Raw genomic sequence first — 21,022 nt, 5'->3', positions numbered from 1 at the left:
AAACTTCATGCTTATGTTTGAGAAAATATATCCAACAATATCGTGAGAAATCATCCACAAAAATCACATAGTAAGCAAAACCACATTTGGATATGACAGGTGTGAATAATTTCAAAAAGGTTTAGTACTAAACATAGTTCTTGGTTCAAAAGGTATACTTCTCATTTTTCCAAGAATACAATCATTACAAGAGAAAGTATTTTTACAAAGATCATTAACAAAATGTAGATAGGATAACTTGGTAATGTTGGGATGACCAAGTCTCTTGTGCCAAACATTTATGTCTTTATGTTGGGCTACATTACAAAAGGTGTTTTTAGGAATTTGAAGAAAGTCCACATAGTACAAGTCTCCTTTCCTAGAGCCTTCCCCAATCAATCTCCCAGATCGGTGGTCCTGTATTAAACATTTATTAGATGAGAATTGAATGTTACACCCAAGGTCCGTGAGTTCAGAAACGGAAAACAAGTTTAAATTTAATTTTGGTATAAGTCTAATTTTTGGAATAAAGAAGTTTTGGGTTTTAAAATTTCCAATTCCCTTAATTTCGAGAGAAGTACCATCCGCGGTCGAAACAAAAGAAGGTGACACATTTTTAGAATACTCGGAAAGAGATGAAATGTTTGGGGTCATATGAAAGGATGCACCCGAATCTAAGAGCCAAGAAGTTTTATCTGGAGGAGAAGAGGTGGATACGGCGGCACCGAAAATAGCTCCCTTTAGAAAAGGTTGAAGAGCCTCCACAATTTGATTGAGAGATAGAGCTTCTTTTGAAGATTCCTCTTTGGATGGTTGAGATGTAGTTGCCATTGCTAGAAGTTTCTTCCATTTTGGGCAAACTGGTTTGATATGACCCGGTTCTTTGCAAAAGTGACACGAGATTTTGCTATAATCTCTTCTTCCTCCTTGATTACCTTGATTTTGATTCTTAAAATGAGGGGGTCTATATGTTCTTAAATTGTTACCGGGTCTAGAAACTGCATTAACACCATCACATTCTTCTTGATTTGTGGACATTGCAAGCACAATAGGATTTTGCTTGCTAATGCTCATACGGGTTTCCTCTCCACTTAATTTAGTTAAGACATCTTCAAGAGAGGGAGAGGTAAAAGAGGATAGGAGAGAAGATCTTATTTGCTCAAACTCGGGCCTTAGCCCATTCAAAAAATTGAAGAATTGGTCTTCTTCTAATTGCTTATGACGAAGCTCTATGGCTTCTCCACTCCACTTGGGTTCAAGCATGGCAAGCTCATCCCAAATTGAAGAGAGTTCCGCAAAATACTCTCTTATAGACATATCACCTTGAACAAGAGTTAATGCTCTCTTTTGAAGATAATACTTATGGGACAAGTCCCTAGAAGTATACATCTTCTCAAGATACTCCCACGCTTGAGAAGCCTTTTTAAACTTTATAATGTTGGCATTGATCTTTGTCTCAATGGAAGAGAAAATCCAAGACAAGATCTTGAAATTCTTCATTTCCCATTCCTCATGTTTCCTACTATATTCCTCAAGAGCATTAGTTCTTTCATCTCCCTCAAGGATTTTGATTTCCCCTTCTTTAACCAAAGTAATTTTAGGCTCTGGTTCCGGAATCGAGCCTTGAATGTAACCCCAAAGCCCTTTCCCTTTGATGTGAGCTTCCATATTTCCGGCCCACACGTGATAATTTGAGTCATTTAGTTTGAAACCAAGAGAAAAATGAGAGTCTTTCTCACCCATTAGAGAAGAAAGAAGAAAGAAAAGAATATGTACCACAATAAGATTTTAAATCTTTCTTGTTGTAGTAATCTTCTAAAATATTGAATGAAGAAGAGTCTCCACTCCAATCACCAAAAAGTTGAAGGCACATTTTCCGAGGCACTTGATATTGAGAAGAATCACACCAATTTCTTTCTCCAAACAACCTTGCTATGATACCATGTGAAAATCTCTACAAAAAGAGATTGTGTGTAACACCACAATACAAGAAATACAAAGAGTGCACAAAGGCACAAAGGAGAACACTCACAAGTGCACGGATACACATGCACAAAAGCATGAAACAAAATGAACTTCAATTCATAAGTTCCCAAGAGGGGATTTACAAAAGCATTGATATTGCATATGCTCTCACAAAAAAAGATATGTTTACAAGAGCCACTAAGGCCTATTTATAATGCAAAAAAAAGCCACAGGGTGCAGCTCAATATGACTGTTGGAGCTGCACCCAACGGTCACATTTGTGACTGTTGGGGCAGCTCCAACAGCTATATGGAGTTGTCCCTTTCACAACAGTCAAAAAGAAAAAAAGTGTAAAAAGAAAAAGGTGTAAAAGGCAAAAGTAAATAAAAAAAGAAAAAGTAAAAATGTGCCCATTAGGGTGGCTGACACCTATTGAGTAAAAAGACTGAAATACCCCTGATGGGTATTTCAGTTTACAGTTAAAAGAGACATAATATTTTAACACAGAGCCCCTCCCTGCTTTCCCTGTTTTCACAGGGGAGGGGTGAGCTCCTCCTTGCTCCATGTTTTTTCGACAGTCAGTGGTGGGGCGAGGCCCCAACCCTTCCCCCCCTCCTCCTTGTTTTCCCTGGACGGGTCGGGAGTTGGGCTTGGCCTGACAAACCGAGCCTACACCTCAACCCTCCTTTGTGAGCCGGGCGTTGGGCTTAGCCTGACTGACCGAGCGCACCTCTCGACCTTCTTTTGCAAGCTAGGGTCGGGCTCAGTCTGACAACCGAGCCCACCCTTGGCCTTTTGTTTGTTGTTCTAGTTGGGTTTGGGTCCGCTTCGACTATGTACCTTTTGGTATTTATTTATACGTACTACTACTATATTTTTTAAACTTATTGTATATGTTATTGACTTTGCACTCAATATTATAAATCTTGAATCTTGATTGTGTGCATAATAGATTTTAATATAATTTTTTTTTTATTTTCAGGACAAAAATGATGGATAAAGAGAAAGGACTTGGGTCATCCTCATCCCTACATGTGAGTTCTGCTGCTAGTTTTGTTGATAGTTATGGTGGGAGTAATGATGTGGGCCACTATGGGTATAGCTAGATAAGCTTGCAAAAAACAAGAGAAGGAGGTGGTAGAAACAAGACATTTCGATGCAAGCTCTCTGAAAAAGATTTTGTTGAGTTTTACACATGAGTGAAGGCTCATTTGTTGAAGATACCAGGACATGGCATTTCAGGATGCAGAAAAGTTGATGAGGCAATGTGAAGACAATACAAGAAAATAAAAGAAGAACATGAGAAGAGAAAGACAAGGAGTGATTCTTGTGCAATTAGTGTGTCATTTGGAAGCAACCAAGAAGATGCTGAAAAAAAAAGTCAATGTAGGAGGTAGAGGAACGATACAAGCAACATTCAATACATATGGAAGGGAGGATATGGATAGAAAAGTAAGAAGGTATTTTTATTCTAGTTCACTCTCATTTAATGCGGCTAGAAATCCTTATTGGAAGGATTTAGTAACATCTTTGGCAAATTGTAATTTGAGTGGCTATGTGCCTCCAAACTCAGAAAAACTATGAACCACACTTCTTGCAGAAGAGAAGGCAAATGTAGAGAGGTTGCTGGAGATTAAAAAATATTCATGAAAGCAAAATGAAGTTTATATTGTTTCTGATGTATGGACGGATATTCAAAGGCGTCCATTGATCAATTTCATTGCTTGTTCGCTTAGTAGCCCAGTATTCTTGAAAACAGTTAATGCATCTGGGGAATATAAAAATACGGAGTATTTCAATGAGTTGTTTATAGAAGTCATAAAAGAAGTGGGTGATCAGAAAGTAGTACAAATCATTACAGACAACGCTCCAGTTTGTAAAAGTGCAGCGTTGAGTTTGGAGAGTAACTACCCTCATATTTTTTGGACTCTCTGTGTAACACATAGCTTAAATCTGACCCTAAAGAGCATCTGCAACCCCAAAGAAGAAGAAAATTCACAAGCATATGTTTTATGTTCATGGATTAAAGATTTAGAAAGAAATGTCAAAAGCATTAGGAATTTTGTTGTTAACTACCATCATGCTAATGCTATATTTAATAGGCATTCTGACCTGAAATTGTTGAAGGTCGCCAAAACACGTTTTGTGTCCATCATTGTGATGGTGAAGATAATTAAAAAAGTAAAGAATGCTTTGGTTAGCATGGTGACTGATGAAAATTGGACATTCTATCGCGCTAATGATAATGTCAAGGCTCAAGAAATTAAGAAAATCATTGTTGATGATGAGTTTTGGAACAGAGTGGTATACTTCCTTCAATTTACGCAACCTATTTGAGAAATATTGAGAGAAGTTGATAAGGATGAGTCCATGCTTCACAGAGTTTAAGAAATGTGGGATAATATGGTTGAAAAAATACAAGTTATAGTTTTCAAGCATGAAGAAAAAAATCTTTCATTAGATGATTCAGAATTTTTTAACCATATTCATTCAATTTTAGTTAGAAGATGGGATAAGAGCAACACTCATTTGTATTGCATGACACATTCTCTTAATCCAAAATATTATGCAAAAAAGTGGCAGGCAAATGGTATTGGTTGTGTCCCTCCAAATTTAGACCTAGAGTTATCAATGCATAGAAACATGTGTATGACAAGACTTTTTCCAGAAGCATATCTTCTAAATCAAGTCACACAAGAGTTTGGAAAATTTTCATCTTTGAGATTATATGGACAGGCATTACTCGAGAGAGAGGAGAATAATATTAGATCCTATCACATGGTGGTCAACATTTGGATCAAAAACACCTCTTGTCCAACGTCTTGCATTAAAATTATTATTGCAGCCTTCTAGTTCATCTTGTTGTGAAAGAAATTTGAGCACATATTCTCAAATCCACAACACGAAGAGAAACAAACTCACCAGCAAGAGTGCAGAGGATTTAGTATATGTTCATTCAAATCTTCGACTACTTTCAGAAACCAATGATGAATACAAGTACTAATTTGCTCTCTTAGTTATTTGATTATTTCTTAGTTTTTCATTTAAATATACTTGTATTGTATTTAACATTTTCAAATTGGGTTTATAACGCAGACAAGGAACATCCAAATTTTGGGATGTACACCCAGAAGAGTGTGACTTCGAGAGAGAGCATGATTTCAATATGACAAACATGGATTTATCTGAGTCTAGTCTTTCTTCTCATGATGCATTTAATGATGAAGCAGGAAATTATTAAGATCCATTACTTCATCGTCATATACATTGTAGGATATACTTTTGGTATGTAATTTAGTTCTTTTATGTTTTACTTATTTGATTGATATTTAGGTTGATTTAATTGTGGTGTTAGTTTTTGTGATGTAGAATAAAATTGTAGAATTGTTAATTTGATATATTGCATGCATGATGAATGATATTATGACAATGTTAATTGTTAAAACTTCAAAATTATATAATATATATATATATAATTTTTTACATTTTTTCCCCACCGCACCCAAGGTTTTTTAAAGTGTCGCATCCCCGCACCCATGTAACATAGATTAAGATAAACAATTTATCTCCAGTCCCTCTCTGGATGGGATTCTAGGGGAGGCATCCCATTGTATGGATGAATCTTGAGGTGAGTGAAGAGTCCACCCTTGATAGGACTCCAGGGGGGGCATCCCACTCTGGGGAGAGTCCCGGAGGAAGTGGCCATGAAATGAGATGATGATCTTCCAAACACGAGCTGAGATTCGAAATGATGTTTTAACAAGACATTTAAGCATAACCTTAAGAAGGGTATAAAGGGAACAAAAGGAAAAAAATATTCTTTTATTGAACAAAGAGAATGCAATGCTTAAGAAGCATTTTTCAATGTAATACAAGAGGGGTTGAACCTCTATATATACCATGGTTGCCAGTTGAGGAAGCGGGAAGCGATACGGGAAACGGGAGCGGGAAGCGAGGCACTTTCAAAATTTTAGAAAGCGGGGAAGCGTGGGACCACTTAGGAGCGATTCGGGAAGTGTCTTGGAAGCGACCTAGGAAGCGTCTCAGAAGCGACATAGGAAGCGTCTCGGAAGCGAGGGGGAAGCGAAAAAAATAAAAATAAAAAATAAAAAATACAAAAAAATTGAAAAAAAAAAACAGGGGAAGCGAGGGGGAAGCGTGGGGGAAGCGAGGGAGAAGCGCGCTTCCCATTAAAGGGAAGCGCGTCCCCCCATTAAAGGGAAACACGTCCCCCATTAAAGGAAAGCGCGCTTCCCAAAAAAGGGCGACGCGCTTCCCAAAAAAGGGGGACGCTTCCCCCCACACTTCGGAAGCGCGACGTTCCATGCTTCCGAAGCGCGCTTCCCCTTTTAGCTAGGCGCTTCCGGTAACCCTGATATATACACAGTATGAGAGAGGGAGAGTATGAGAGACTCAATAGAGTCGTTGGACTCATTCCAACAGCTCTAAATAGAAGTGTTGGACTGGAGTCCAACAACTCTATTGCTAGTCAAGTCTTAACTAAGACTTGACTAGTTATGTCATTCTAGTTCAAATTGAACTAGATGACAAAAAACAAAAAAAAAACAGAAAAAAAATACAGAAAAAGAAAAGAAAAAATATTATTTATATATATAATAATATTATCATATATATATGTTTACAAATTTACATTTTAACAGGTCTCTCTCTCTCTCTTGTGCAATCCTAGCTGGGCAGGACTCCAAGCTGGGAGGATCTGGGTCCTGGATGGGGGCAGAAAAAGGGTTCATAACACTTGTCCTGCAAAATCAATTCATTTGTTATAATCTTCATTTTATTCATATATTTCATGATTCTTGTATTTTGGAACCTGTCTTTAAGTTTTGTCTTGTGATGTCGTGCAAGACTTTGATACCTAAAGATGCACCACAAAGTTTATCCCAAAGCTCCTTAGCAATCATGCCACAATCTATCCCTACTAGAACCTCCTACTATAGTGTAGAGTATCCTAGCATAGCCAATTCCAATAAATAGGATTATGCATGAGTATGGACTAAGCTTCCTCCTTCACGACACTTGTTTACTTCAAGCAATTCAAGTGGAGTTCGTAAATAAGAAAATTAGGGTTAATTTTTCTGGATCTAGCTGGGACAAGAATTACTAGATACAAGAAACAATAAGTTGGCCATTGGTGATACCCATGAGGGCTCCGCTCATCTGGTTGGAAGGGCTTGTGAATGTCACCAAGTGTAGGGATATCAATATCCACAGGTATATAGCTTGTATAACTGGCAGGGGTCTGCCTAAGCCCAGCTTGCCTATTGAAAAGAGTTGGTCATTGGTGATATGACGGAATAGACAAGACAAATAAAGGAGACAGAACAGACCAATACAGAAAAGTCCTAAAAAGAATAGTGATTTTGGGTCATCAGAATATATTGACAATGCATTAAGACGATGATGTCGACATGGCTTCAGCATAACATTCACGCCTATGTTGTTTATCATGCCATTAATGTGTTGTCGTAGGATTTGTCCTGTATGTCAAGAATTCTTAGATTCAAAATGACACTAGATTCAATGGTGAGAAAGATTTGATAACATAATGATGCATGCAAAAGAGAATTCTGACATCTGCATCAGTTTCGGTGCAGATCTGGATTTTTAGACAATAGGTTGAAAAAACAGGTATGTTAAATCTGCTTTCTGCAGAAAAACAAAAATAGATTAAGACCAGATGCCAGATGACCACAATAAGAAGATCAAACAAACAGAAAGAATAGATGGAAGAAGAATGACTAGATCTGCAAACAGGTGAAGGATAGAATAGACAAAAGAACATCTGATTCATGCAACTTATGCGGATGAAGATCTTGTCTCTAATACCATATAAAATTTCAACTTGAATATCCTTATGATGTAGACTTAGAGAGAGAGAGAGAGGCAACAGCCTTAACCCCCATCCCCCCAATATCTAGAAAACTAATCAGAATACATGTAATTGTGATGTTTTAGTTACATTAGGATTCCAGGTAAACTAATCAGAATACCCTCATATGACGGTAACATTTCAAATATACAACATATAAATGCAGCAATTGCGATTCTGCCCTCTATATAGTCAAACACCATATTCCTAACACTTACAATCAACATTGGCAGATTTAATATCATCATAATCATATAAAATTGAACAGGATTGCAACAAAAAAATTCCACACCAAACATTAAGAATACCTACAACCAAACATAAGGTGAACAATTATACGTACAGCTTCCATTAGCATCTGGACTTCAGACTCTGCAAGCTGGGAGCCAAATTTCTGAAGTCCTGTTTTCAGTTCTTCATATGATACAGCACCATCATTATCTGTATCCATCAACCTGAACATATCTTTGACATCTTCTACTTCTTCGATTGATAAATGGTCAGCAATGACCTATTCACAAATTAAAAATCAGTTGTTATTTTCATTCACAAGAAAATGTGCTAATAATTGTAGCTAACAACCAACCCTCAATGCTCTTCTCTTGAACCTGTTCATCATCGAGAACTGCTTAAGCCTGGTCTTGACGACATCCCCAAGAGGAACATTTGGTGCCTTTTTAGCATTTTGCAGCCAAGGATGTTCTGGAATAGTCACATGATGAAAGATATATCTGATGAAGAGCAGTAAATACATGGCCCATTGACTATTATGTTCTCTGGCATGTTGGATCAGTACATAGTAATAGATGACAACAAGAGAAAACAACCTCCAAATCGAGCTACAAATAAAAGAAACTGTGCTCTGACAAAGAACTATGTTCTCTAATATTATTAAAAGTAGATTCATTTGGTCTATCAACAGTGCAAATAAAATTTTGTTACGATGTAGCTTGGTGGCTTGTCTGGCTAGAGTGAAACATAGAACTTTCAACTATCAATTCTCATGGATTACCATCTTGTCTAATTTAATCTGATATCTGTTTGTGTGTGACGTCAAGTGTTCATCCTGATTCTTCACACAAAAACACATAATACATCAACTGACTAGTTGCTACATTTCATTCCAGGCTATTTTGGATGCTGACCTGGCCTAGTTAATCAATGGCAGAATGGGGAAGACATGAACAAACAGAGGAGAGCAGATAAGAAGTATGCCAACTAGAATACAAGCACATAAATGAGAAGCAAGAACATGTATTATATTAGCTTTACAATAAAAGTGCATGAATTTACATATATAAAATATGCAAGGCAAAAGACAAAAATAATCTAGTAAACAGCAGAAAAAAAACACCTGTATTAAAGAAAAAAATTCATAAGAAATAAACAAAGATATATACCAAGTTCTAATATCAATAATTTGCTGAAGGGTATTCAAAATAAGAAGAGACTTCATAAAGAATTCTTTTTTTGTTTTCAATAAGCAAGCTGGGAAATTCGGCCCCCTCTGAATTTTCATTCATTCAAGTATAGGATTTACAAACATTACGCTGGCTTGAGTTAGATGAAGGTTTCCAATTAGGAGACTTATGTTTCCAGTGCAGGTAATCTCTTAGTGACTGAAGTGCTTAAAGAAGGTGGCAAAGAGTTTCACATGGGCCTCTTCTATAGACTATGGAGATGTCCATACAGCATGAAGGTTGTTAAGCGTAGAAGCCAAGCATCCCCGGCCATCTTTTGAATTTATCAATTCTACTGCCCATCTTTTGTTGTTGGTCAACTATGGGATCTAGAATAGAGTTCATGTCTTAGATTGAGAAGTTAATACATTACAGTTCCAGAAAAGATCATTACGTGAATAAATCCCACCAATTGCTATAATATCCTTGTTATGTGGGTGTCTTGAATTATGGGACCCACTCCAACCCATCACTTGGTCTGAAAATATTTTTGAGATCACATAATGGGAATTATTAGTGAGGTTTGTGGTGGTCACAAAGCACTGGGCCGATAGGCCCAAGCTCGAAGCCCACCACAAAACCTTTTCTAGAGGTGCGGGGCAGAGCCCCTATGGTATGGACTTGGCTAGCTTTATATTTTTTCCTTTAGTGTTGACTAGGGTTTTGTGCCTTTCATCACATAGGTTGCCACCTATGTCATATAGGTGCGGGTGTGGGTGCGGGTGCGGGTGCGGGTGCGGGTGCGGATACGAGTGCAGATGCAGCGATGCGGCACTTTAAAAAAACTTGGGTGCGGGGGTGCAGGAAGGGTACATATATATAATTTTTTTAACAGTTTTAAGTTAACACTACGTTTATGTGTCCCTTGTTAGAAGAGTCCGTGTTACATAGATTTCCACCTTTTTGGAGTTGGGAATGAGAGCTTTCAAGTGTATTGAGATTAGGGTTTTGAGATCTCTGTATCTATCTACTGTATTTCCTCACATCTTGCTAGTGGATTTTTTGCTCCTTCATTGTGGTTATTCTCTTTATCTTGTGGTTTACCTTGTGTTTGTACATGGTTTGCATAACAAACTGGTATCAGAGTGATTTCATCAATTTGAGCTACCAAGATATTATCACGAAGTATGATACTGGGAATTTTGATAGCCTCATGAGTTTTAGCTTATGGCAAGTGAGGATGCTTGATGTTCTAACACAGACCAGATTGAAGAAGACATTGTTTGGAAAAGTGAAGGCACTGTTAAGATGTATGTATATAATATATATAATGTATATATTCATTTATCATTTTAATATATATAATATGTATATATATATATTTACCATTGTAATAAGTAAATACCCATTAGGGGTATTTTCATCATTTCACAACATTGTAATAGACTGTGCCCATTAGGGGAGCTTTAGTCTTTCTTTTCTTTTTCTTTTTTTTGTCTTTTTGGTTTGAGCTAAGGCATTATTGTCCTTAGCTCTTAGAGCCGTTGGGATCTCCCCAACGGCTATATTTATAGTCGTTGGGGGTGGTCCCAAGGGCTCTAGTGCTATCCATTGTCTATATAAAGGGGGTAATCTCCCCTCTTTCATTCATTACTTTTCTAAACATTTTCTCAATACATTATTATTTATTTTTATGTGTGTGTTCATCTTGTGAGCATTGTGCTTAGCCCTTTGTGGCTCTTTGTATCTTGCCCATTAGTGGCTTCTTACTTGTGTGGTTGTGTACTCTTTATAGCCCTTGTGGCATCCCTCTTGTGCGCTTGTGCTTCATTACATGGCATCAGAGCCCTTTTGGTTCTTTTGATCTTCGTGGATCGTGTGTTCTTGATTAAAGCTTTTGGCTCTTTCTTTCTTCTTCTTTATTCATCTCTCTTGTTGTTCATCATGAAGCATGAAACAAGAGTCGAGCTCTCCTTCAAACTCAACAGATCCAACTACATGATGTGGTCTTCGGCAATGAAAAATCACCTCAAAGGCAAGAAACTTTGGAGATTCATGATGGGCACTACTCCTTACCATCTTTGAAGTTCACCAAAGTCGAATGAGGTGTTGAAAAGGCCCTTGAGGGAGATTATCGCATTAAGGTTATTCATGAGCATCAATTAAAGGTATAAGATTGGGAAAGCAACCATGCTAAGATTTTACATTTTGCTTATACAAAACACTTTTATGGTTTGAAATAAGCTCCAAAAGCTTGGTATGACAAGTTTAGTAAGTTGATGTTAAGTAATTGGGTCTAGATCTTGCTTTACTAACAATACTTTGTTTGTTAAGAAGTCTTATGCAAGTAAAGTCATCTTACTTTTGCATGTAGACGACATGATTATCACTAGTGGAAATAAAAAGGGAGTTGAATACATTAAGATGCTCCTTAAAGATAGTTTTGAAATAGCTAACTTAGGTTTTTTGAGTTATTTTATAGTAATAGAGACAGGTTACTCACCTAGAGGATATTTGTTGTCTCAAACTAAGTTTGATGCAGATATTGTATCCAGGTCAAGAATTACTGATAATAAGAAAGTGGATACTCTTGAAGTAACTAATGCTAAGATAAGGATTTATGATGAGTAACCCTTGAAGGACCCTACACCTTATCAATAGTTGATCGAGGTCATTACTTATCTATCTATTACAAGACCTAATATTGTTCTTGTTGTGCATACTACAAGTCAGTTTCAACATGCTCTTACATCGGTTCATGTGGGCATAGTTTTAAAGATCATTAGACATTAAAACTTTTATTTCTAGAGGTTTTGAACTATCTTCATCTTATTCTTTAGATTTAATTGCCTATAGTGATGTTGATTAGGGGGGAGGTCCAACAATAGACCTCAACCACAAGCTTTTGTGTTTTTATAGGTGAATGGTTGATCTCCTAGAGATGCAAGAAGTAGCAGGTCTCAGGTCTCACTGTCATCTATAGAAACGAAGTATCAAGCCATGGCCACCATCACTATAATGGTTGTCTAGCTGAGAAAATTGATGGCAGATATAAGAACACATATAACAGGAGTTTCAAAAATGTGTTGTCATAATAAAAGCATCATTTACATCACCAACAATCACACATTCCATGAGAGGGCGAAACACATTAAGATGGATTGTCAGTTTGTTACGTGAGGGGAGAATTTCTTCGAAAGAATATTGAGTTGTCCTATGTTTTATCAAAATATCAATTGTTGGATTTCTTCACCAAACCTCTCTATGCTCCTCGCTTTCACTTCCTACTTGGCAAACTTTTGGTCATTGTACCATAAGTTTGAGGGAGAGTTTAAAAATGTGTGTATAGATATAATATATACTTGTATATATTTTTATGCAAATATTTTTTTGTTTTATTTTTTGTTTTATTTTTTGTTTTTTATTCTTTGTAGCCAAGACTACTAGCTGTTAGGACTAGTCTAATGGCTAGTAATTATAACTGTTAGAGTAGCCTAATGGCTAGTTGTGGCTCCTCTTTGTGTACACCCCTTGTAGATTATGGATTCTTTGTGCATTCTCCTTAATAAAATTAATATTTTTACATTGTGAGTGTGTGCCTTTGTGTATTTGTGAGTTCCTTTAGTGGTATGTTCTATTGCCCTTAGTGGCTTTGGTGCTCTAGACCTTAGTGGCGCATTGTGGTCATTTCTTAGAGGCTCTCTCATTACAAACTCTAGGTGCAATTGTAAGCCTAAGTACGACTTCCAAAAAAATGGCAATAAAAGATTATATTCCTAGAAACTACAAGGAAAAAAGAAAAAGAGAAATCCATCATGTGCACCAAGATGGTTAATGAATCCATGATCTTGGCCATATGTTACCCAACTTTTACACCCACATCTAGTGTTATTTATAATCCAAGTTGCCACCAAAAATCTGAAGCTTATACCCTACATATGGATTACTATGATAGATTTGAAGAGTCGGAACCAATATATTCTACATTCTTAAAAGAAAAGTCAACATGATAAACAAATAAAGAGAAATAAAAGTACCCAACATTTTGCCGAATGGTGTATAATGAAACTATAATTGTTAATGGAATAATTTATAGGAAGTTGCCTAACCTTTGGTGTATTTACAAACACACATCCATCCTTTCGAATATTACAAATAACCACCTAAAATTTGCATGTGCATATCAAAGAGGCAACTGTGACCAACTCTGTCAATTTACCTACGGTTAAACAAGAGCCAATGAGATTGAAAGTCAATTTTATCCTTCACAATCTAAATTACCTTTTTAAACCCTATCCAATGTGTTTTTTTACCTTGTCTAATCCTCTTTCTTCTTTAGGCATTGAAGCAAAATGGAGAGCTTTCTTGTAGAAGAAATTCTTCTTTAGACACTGTAACATGGGCAATGGAGCAGATTTTGGGGGTTAATAGGGGAGACTAGCAAAAGAGCTCACAACATGGGCCTTCCTACTCCTAGGATCGATGGAGTTGGTGTTTATGTTGGCGTTTTAGACTTTGATAATTTTTGGGCAAAGATTTGAGGCACAAAGAGGGCATGAATCAAAATTTGATAACGGTGAGTTACCTCTCTCTCTCTTCCATATGGGTGTTTGATACGGTCCAAATTCTAGAGGACCCTGCTCCAGATCCATTGCCCCAGTCAAGCAAAACGGGTCCTAGTGTAGAAGACCTCAACCCTTAATCATTGACCCAAATGGATCTAAGTATGGAATACTCAGATCCAAATCCGTTATACCAAGAGATTTGGGTGGATCCTGTAAGAAAGTGAAAAATACGCTACAACAAATGTCTCTCAACAAGTTCTCACAAATACATCATAAGAACCACAAAGGTTCACAAAGAGAACTTAAGAATACACACAACCCGAAACGGGTATAAAAATGAAAAATAAACAATTTTATTGATTTGAGATAAAAACCCAAAACAAGAGTAAGTATTTACAAGGGGAATAGCCCCATATTTATATAGAGGTAGAGAGAAGCCTTAAGAGAGCTGTTGGACTCTCCAACGGCTCTAATAGAGCTGTTGGGGAGTCCCACAACTCTTTTTGGATTTACCTTTTTGACTTGGTCAAAAAGGTACCTTTTTGACTAGTCAAAAAGGTAAAGGCCAAATCAATCCAATGATGGACTGGTTTGGCTAATTCTAGTTGTATTTTAACTAGAATTAATTAAACGAAAAATCCTAACTAGAAAGGAGATAAAACATTACATGTCTATGAGATTACATATGAGATATTATATGAGATTACATATTTTAACACTCCCCCTCAAACTTACGGTTGGATAACCGAAAGTTTGCCTAAGAGAAAGTGAAACCTAGGAGCAGCGAGAGGCTTGGTGAAGAAATCGGCCAGCTGATATTCTGAAGCAACATAGGGAAGATTGATGGTGCCACGCAAAAATTCCTCTCGAACATAATGACAATCCATTTCTATATGCTTGGTGCGTTCATGAAATGTCTGATTGCTTGCAATATAGATAGAGCTCTTGTTGTCACAACACAGATTTGATGCTTTTGGACTTTCAACTCCCATATCGAAAAGTAGACGTCGAAGCCAGACTAATTCCATAGTAGTTGTAGCCATTGCCCTATATTCAGCTTCAGTTGATGAGAGAGAGACCTTTTGTTGCTTCTTACATCGCCAAGACACCAAGGATTCTCCTAAAAAGACACAAAAACCTGTAGTTGAGTGGCGGTCATTTGGATCACCACCCCAATCTGCATCAGTATAAGCAAGCAATTCTAAGTTAGAGGAAGCGGATAAAAATAATCCTCGAGAAATAGAATTTTTGATATATCTAATAATACGCAAAACTGCTCCCATATGAACAGAAGTTGGAGCATGTTGAAATTGACTGGTTGTATGGACCGCATGTGTAATGTCAGGTCTTGTGATAGATAGATACGATAAAGCCCCAACAAGTTGCCTATATGGAGTCGGATTCTCGAGTGGCTCTCCATCATCAATCTTCATTTTGACATTCACAATCTCAGGAGTATCAACATATCTTTCATCTGAAATACCTGACCTGGCAACAATATCTAATGCAAACTTAGATTGAGTTAGCAAGAAAATATTTCAAAAAACCCAAATCACTCATTTCAAAATGTGTTTTGAGAAATTTTTTAATATCATAAACTCCCTTTATCACTTCCAGTGATAATCATGTCGTCAACATAGAGTAGAAGGATGATAATACCTGCATCAGAATTCTTAACAAACAAAGCTATGTCAGTAAGACAAAATCGAAAACCAAAATCAAGCATAACCTTACTAAACTTATCATACCAAGCTTTTGGAGCTTGCTTGAGACCATATAAAGCCTTGTTTAGGCGAAGTGTTTTCCCTTTAGGTATATTCATTCCTGGTGGTGGGTCCATGTATACTTCTTCAGCTAAAGTTTCATTTAGAAAAGCATTTTTAACATCCATTTGAAAGATATGCCATCCCTTTATTGATGCAAGAGCTATTAGGATTCTAACAGTGGTCATTCTAGCTACTGGGGCAAAGGTCTCTTCATAGTCTATTCCATATTCTTGAGAATAGCCTTTTGCCACCAACCGGGCCTTGAATCTTTCAAGAGTGCCATCACTCTTTGTTTTCACCTTGTACACCCAGCGACAACCAATAGGTTTCTTGTTGTTTGGAGGATGGTCTTGAATGGTCCAAGTATTTGCTTTTTCTAAGGCTTCTAATTAGACTTTCATAGCCTTGACCCATTCTGGTTGATCCTTGGCTATATCATAACTGGGAGGTTCTTCATAGGAATGAATTAGAGCAATAAAGGCTTGATGTTTTGGTGAAAAAGACTGATATGACACAAACTTTGCAGGAACCCTCGAGATCCTAGTGGATTTTCTAGATGAAGAGGCAGATTCATGTTCCCTTGTGTATTTATCCAGGGCACATTGTCTTTCTAAATTTCCTCGTCTAGAGTATTGAATACAATCTTGACTATTTCTATGAGGATCAGAATCAATCACATCCATCTGATCATCTAGATCAATTTCTCTTTCACTATCCTTTGGAACTAGATCCAACAAGAAGGAATACTCATCTATTTCAGTAGAATTTTTGTTTTCAAAAAAACTTTCATTTTCTAGAAAGGATACATTCCTTGAAACGTATAACTTGTTGTTTTTAGGGTCAAAACATCTGTATCCTTTTTTATTATTTGCATATCCTAAAAAAGTAAAGGGTATAGCACGGGGAGAGAATTTATCATTCTTATCTGTAAAAACAAAGCACTTGCACCCAAACACCCTCAGTCTAGAATAATCAGGTTTTTGTTTATAAAGCTTTTCAGTAGGAGAAATATTCTTTATTGAGGATGAGGGCATCCTATTAATAAGATACACAACAGTTAAAATAGCTTCGGCCCAAAAAACTTTAGGAACTTGATGTGTGATAAGTAGTGTTCTAGTTGTTTCTCTCAGCTAACCCATTTTGTTGAGGGGTATAGGGACAAGATTTTTGGTGTGAAATTCCATGTGAGTTCAAATATTCTTTAAATTCAGTTAATAAAAATTCTCCCCCTGAATCAGTGCGAAATATTGAAATATCATTCTTAAATTGATTTTTGACCATATTATGAAATATTTGAAAAAAAGAGAACACTTCAAATTTGTGTTTGAGAAAGTAAATCCAGGTATATCGTGTAAAGTCATCCACGAAAATTACATAGTATAAAAACCCACCTTTTGACGTAACTGGTGCAGGACCCCAAACATCAGAGTGAATTAATTCAAGTGGTCGAGTGGAGACAAAAGTTCTTTCTTGAAATGCTAGTCGTTTTATTTTTCCAACAATACATTTTCACAAGTGAAAGTTTCAAAATTACAAATTTTTTCCATGTTTGGAAAGTACTGAAGCTTGGATATACAAGGGTGACCAAATCTTTGGTGTAAAAGATCCAAGCCTACTTTTTGAACATTGCAGCATAATGTTTTCTTGGGTAATTCCAAAAAATCCATGTAATATAAGCCTCCTTCTCTATGGCCTTCCCCAATCAGCTTCCCTGACTGGTGATCCTGTACTTGACAATCATGAGAAGAGAAGGAAACATTACACCCATGATCAGTTAATTGAGAAACAGATAAGAGATTTAGATTAAGTTTGGGGATATATCTAATCTTTGGAACACAAAATCCTTTTGAGTTTTGAGAGTTATTTTCGAAATTTCTTATTCCTTTTATCTCAAGGGATGTTCCATCCGCAGTAAAAACACTCGATCCACTTGAGTCATAACAATGCGACAGTAATTTTAAATTTGGTGTCATGTGAAAAGAAGCACCAGAGTCAAGAAGCCATAGGGGTTTACCTGGATCGGAGGTGCCAACAGAAGAGATCGCAGCTCCAGCTGAGGGAGAAGTTCCTTTAAGAAGAGGTTGTAGAGCCTCCACCAGCTGAGACAGGGACATGTTTCCAATGGATGTCTCATTTGATTCTTTTGATTCAACAACAGCTACCTTCTTCTCATAAGATTTTTTCAACTTTGGACAGTAAGTTTTAACATGTCCGGGTTCATGACAGTAATATAACAAATAACTTTTCTCCTTTCAAAATCGCCTCTTTGCCTTTCATTGTTTATTCTCCCAATATGTGGAGGTTTGTATGTGCGAATGTGATTACCTGGTCTAGATACAGCTAAAACTGTATCATCATCGCTTTTGTCGACTCGTTTCTTGAGTCTATTTTCTTCCATACTTAGCTCTTCAATGGTATCTTCAATAGAGGGAACATTTCCCCGATGTAGAAGAGCGGACTTGGTTGATTCAAATTCGGGTCTCAACCCATTTATAAATTGAAAAAAATGCTCTGCATTTACTTGATTTTGGCGAAGCTCAATGTCTTGTGGACAATGCCACTTTGGTTCAAGAAGAGCCAACTCTTCCCATAGTTCGGATAAGCTATTGTAGTATTCTCTAATACTTCTCTCTCCTTGAACCATATTCCGAACCTTTTCTTGTAAGTTACATATATGAGCAATATCTTTAAGAGAATACGTTCTCTTAAGATATTCCCACGCATCATTAGCATGTTCAAATTTTGCGAGACTTGAACACTTCTTTATGTCTACACTAGAAATTAGCCAAGACATGATTTTGGCGTGACCCATTCTCCATTCTTTCCATTCCTTTTCATATGTGGAGATGGCCTTAGTTTTTTCCACCTCCGAAAGAGGTACTTCTCTTCCACCTTCTTCTTTAGTGAGCGTTAGTTTAGGTTCCTTATCGGTTCCATCAACTAAGCCCCATAGACCCTTTCCCCAAATAAGATGCTTCATGATTGAAGCCCATGTTACATAGTTTGAATCGTTGAGTTTTATGGACTTAATGGTGACATTATCATTGTCATCCATTTTACAAGCTTGGGAATGAGAGGAGAAGAAGAAAAGCAAGTGGGAAGAGGAATATTTTAACCACAAAGATCGAAAATAAGTAGCCTTCCACGCCCTTCAAGGCTACACACGAGCACTCCTTCAAAGAGACTTCACTTTCTTGAAGAGTAGTTGCATGGCACGCTTCCCAATACACGTCCACCGACCTTGCTCTGATACCATGTAAGAAAGTGAAAAATACGCTACAACAAATGTCTCTCAACAAGTTCTCACAAATACATCATAAGAACCACAAAGGTTCACAAAGAGAACTTAAGAATACACACAACCCGAAACGGGTATAAAAATGAAAAATAAACAATTTTATTGATTTGAGATAAAAACCCAAAACAAGAGTAAGTATTTACAAGGGGAATAGCCCCATATTTATAGAGAGGTAGAGAGAAGCCTTAAGAGAGTTGTTGGACTCTCCAACGGCTCTAATAGAGCTCTTGGGGAGTCCAACAACTCTTTTTGGATTTACCTTTTTGACTAGTCAAAAAGGTAAAGGCCAAATCAGTCCAATGATGGACTGGTTTGGCTAATTCTAGTTGTATTTTAACTAGAATTAATTAAACGAAAAATCCTAACTAGAAAGGAGATAAAACATTACATGTCTATGAGATTACATATGAGATATTATATGAGATTACATATTTTAACAGATCCAAGCATTACTATAGAGCCACTTGTCGAAGACCTAGATCTCGTTATGGAATACCCGAATCCAAGCTTTGTGGTGCAAACAAATGATGAAGACCCATTCCCTGCAGATCCAGATCCAAATTCAAGTTTCATCCAATAGTGGGACCCACTCCTAAGGTGTCACATCAACATTTGCAGCATCCTCAGCCAAGTACGACATTTGGTTTGGGGCATCACCTCATTCCGCATTTGGGACCTAGATCCAATAAAGCCCCCAACAAATCAGACTCGGATCCAAGAAAGCGAACTGATTCGGACCTGGATCCACCCCAAAGACTGGATGGCCTTGTGGGGCCCACTAGGGAGGTCGACCTCCCCTCTTGAAGAGGTCTTCAAGGCCCTCCAAAAAAGTGTAGACACTTGGGCTTCCCTTCTTTATGGACTTGAGCCCAAGAGCCTCATGTATTAGTGAGTCTCATTAGTGTTTGAGGTAATGCTTATCTTAGTGGGTTGTTTGCTTTTATTCTTGTAATTAAGTGAGAACTCCCTTGGCCTATAAAAGGGATTCAATTTGTGAAAGAAGAAATAGATATGGAACTTAAAGTTTTTTTCCTCTCTCTCTCTCTCTCTCTCTCTCTCTCTCTCTCTCTCTCTCTCTCTCTCTCTTCTCCTTACCCTTGCGAGTACCTACCCCCGACTCATTCACCCTTTCTATAAGATCTCTTCTATTGGTTATGTAAGGCGATAGTAGCCTTCCTAGATCTGGAATTACCTAAAAGCTAAGTAGAACCAATTTCACTTAGTGTTCGTAGATTGCAACAACATAGCGGAGGACTCAACCCGATCTAGCCGTATACGTGGAACCAGAGCCATTCCCAGACGAACCAGACCCTCTCCCAGCCTTAGGACATCTTGCCTAAACTGTGTAAGTCCCTGAAACCAAATTCCTATGCCCCTCTCATGCTTAAACCTCTCCTAAACCCCAACCAGAAAACAACATTTTGTTGTTCTGATTTGCTAAAATTAACCCAACTTAAACCTCTCCTAAACCCCAACCAGAAAACAACATTTTGTTGTTGTGATTTTCTACAATTAACCCAACTTAAAAATAACGTTTCTCTGAAATCCTACCTAGTCCAGACCTTCAAAATTAAACTCAGTTACCCCTACATGTCCTTAACCTACCCACCAAATATCATATCCTAATTCTTTCCTGTTTAGGAGAATTAATCCAGACACCAAAACCTGCTATGCCCAAATTCCAGTCCAGAAAACAGATCAGACCTAAACTCGTAACCTCATTTTATCTATTTTTAAATCCCAAACCATACCGACCCAGACTCCCAAATTTTAACCAGACCTTCTCTAACATGTTCGTAGTCTGACCCTATTTTCTGTGATTTTTCTGAATTTTATTCTGAGAAAAAATTACTCACTCTCTTAGGGTCTATAAAAAACTGAACATAATCAAATCCCTGAACAAACCCAGAATTTTTTAGAATTTCATCTATGCAACACCGGATCCCCTGAACCTTAAAATTTAACCCAAGCTTCCCTGGTGTGTTCTTAGCCACTTCCTAATTTTTTAGCATTTATTGTGTTGTATTTTAGGAGAAACAAAATGTTCCCTACCAGACCCATACCTGAACATGTTACCAAAACTTGATCCTTGACTTAACCAACCATAACTCAGCCCACCTAAACCTTAAAACCTGAGCCTAGGCCCACCAGAATGCATC

At 37.3% G+C, this 21,022-nt stretch overlaps 1 protein-coding gene across 1 annotated transcript in view; it reads right to left on the bottom strand.

The window, feature by feature from the left end:
- The window catches only part of LOC149820865 (calcium-dependent protein kinase 13-like), a 62,891-nt gene that overhangs the window by 39,813 nt on the left and 2,056 nt on the right, over positions 1–21,022 (bottom strand). Inside the window, exons 5-6 of the mRNA XM_089983834.1 lie at positions 8,421–8,536; positions 8,178–8,345 (exon numbers count right to left, since the gene is read on the bottom strand). Coding sequence (XP_089839960.1) covers positions 8,178–8,345; positions 8,421–8,536 — 284 coding nt within the window. The remainder of the gene's footprint in view (positions 1–8,177; positions 8,346–8,420; positions 8,537–21,022) is intronic.

Source organism: Nuphar pumila, chromosome 12, assembly GCF_984573655.1.
Source record: "Nuphar pumila chromosome 12, dmNupPumi1.hap1.1, whole genome shotgun sequence".
Taxonomy (NCBI): Eukaryota; Viridiplantae; Streptophyta; class Magnoliopsida; order Nymphaeales; family Nymphaeaceae; genus Nuphar; species Nuphar pumila.
The sequence above is the reverse complement of the archived record's forward strand: the minus strand, read 5'-3'. Positions and strand labels throughout refer to the sequence as shown.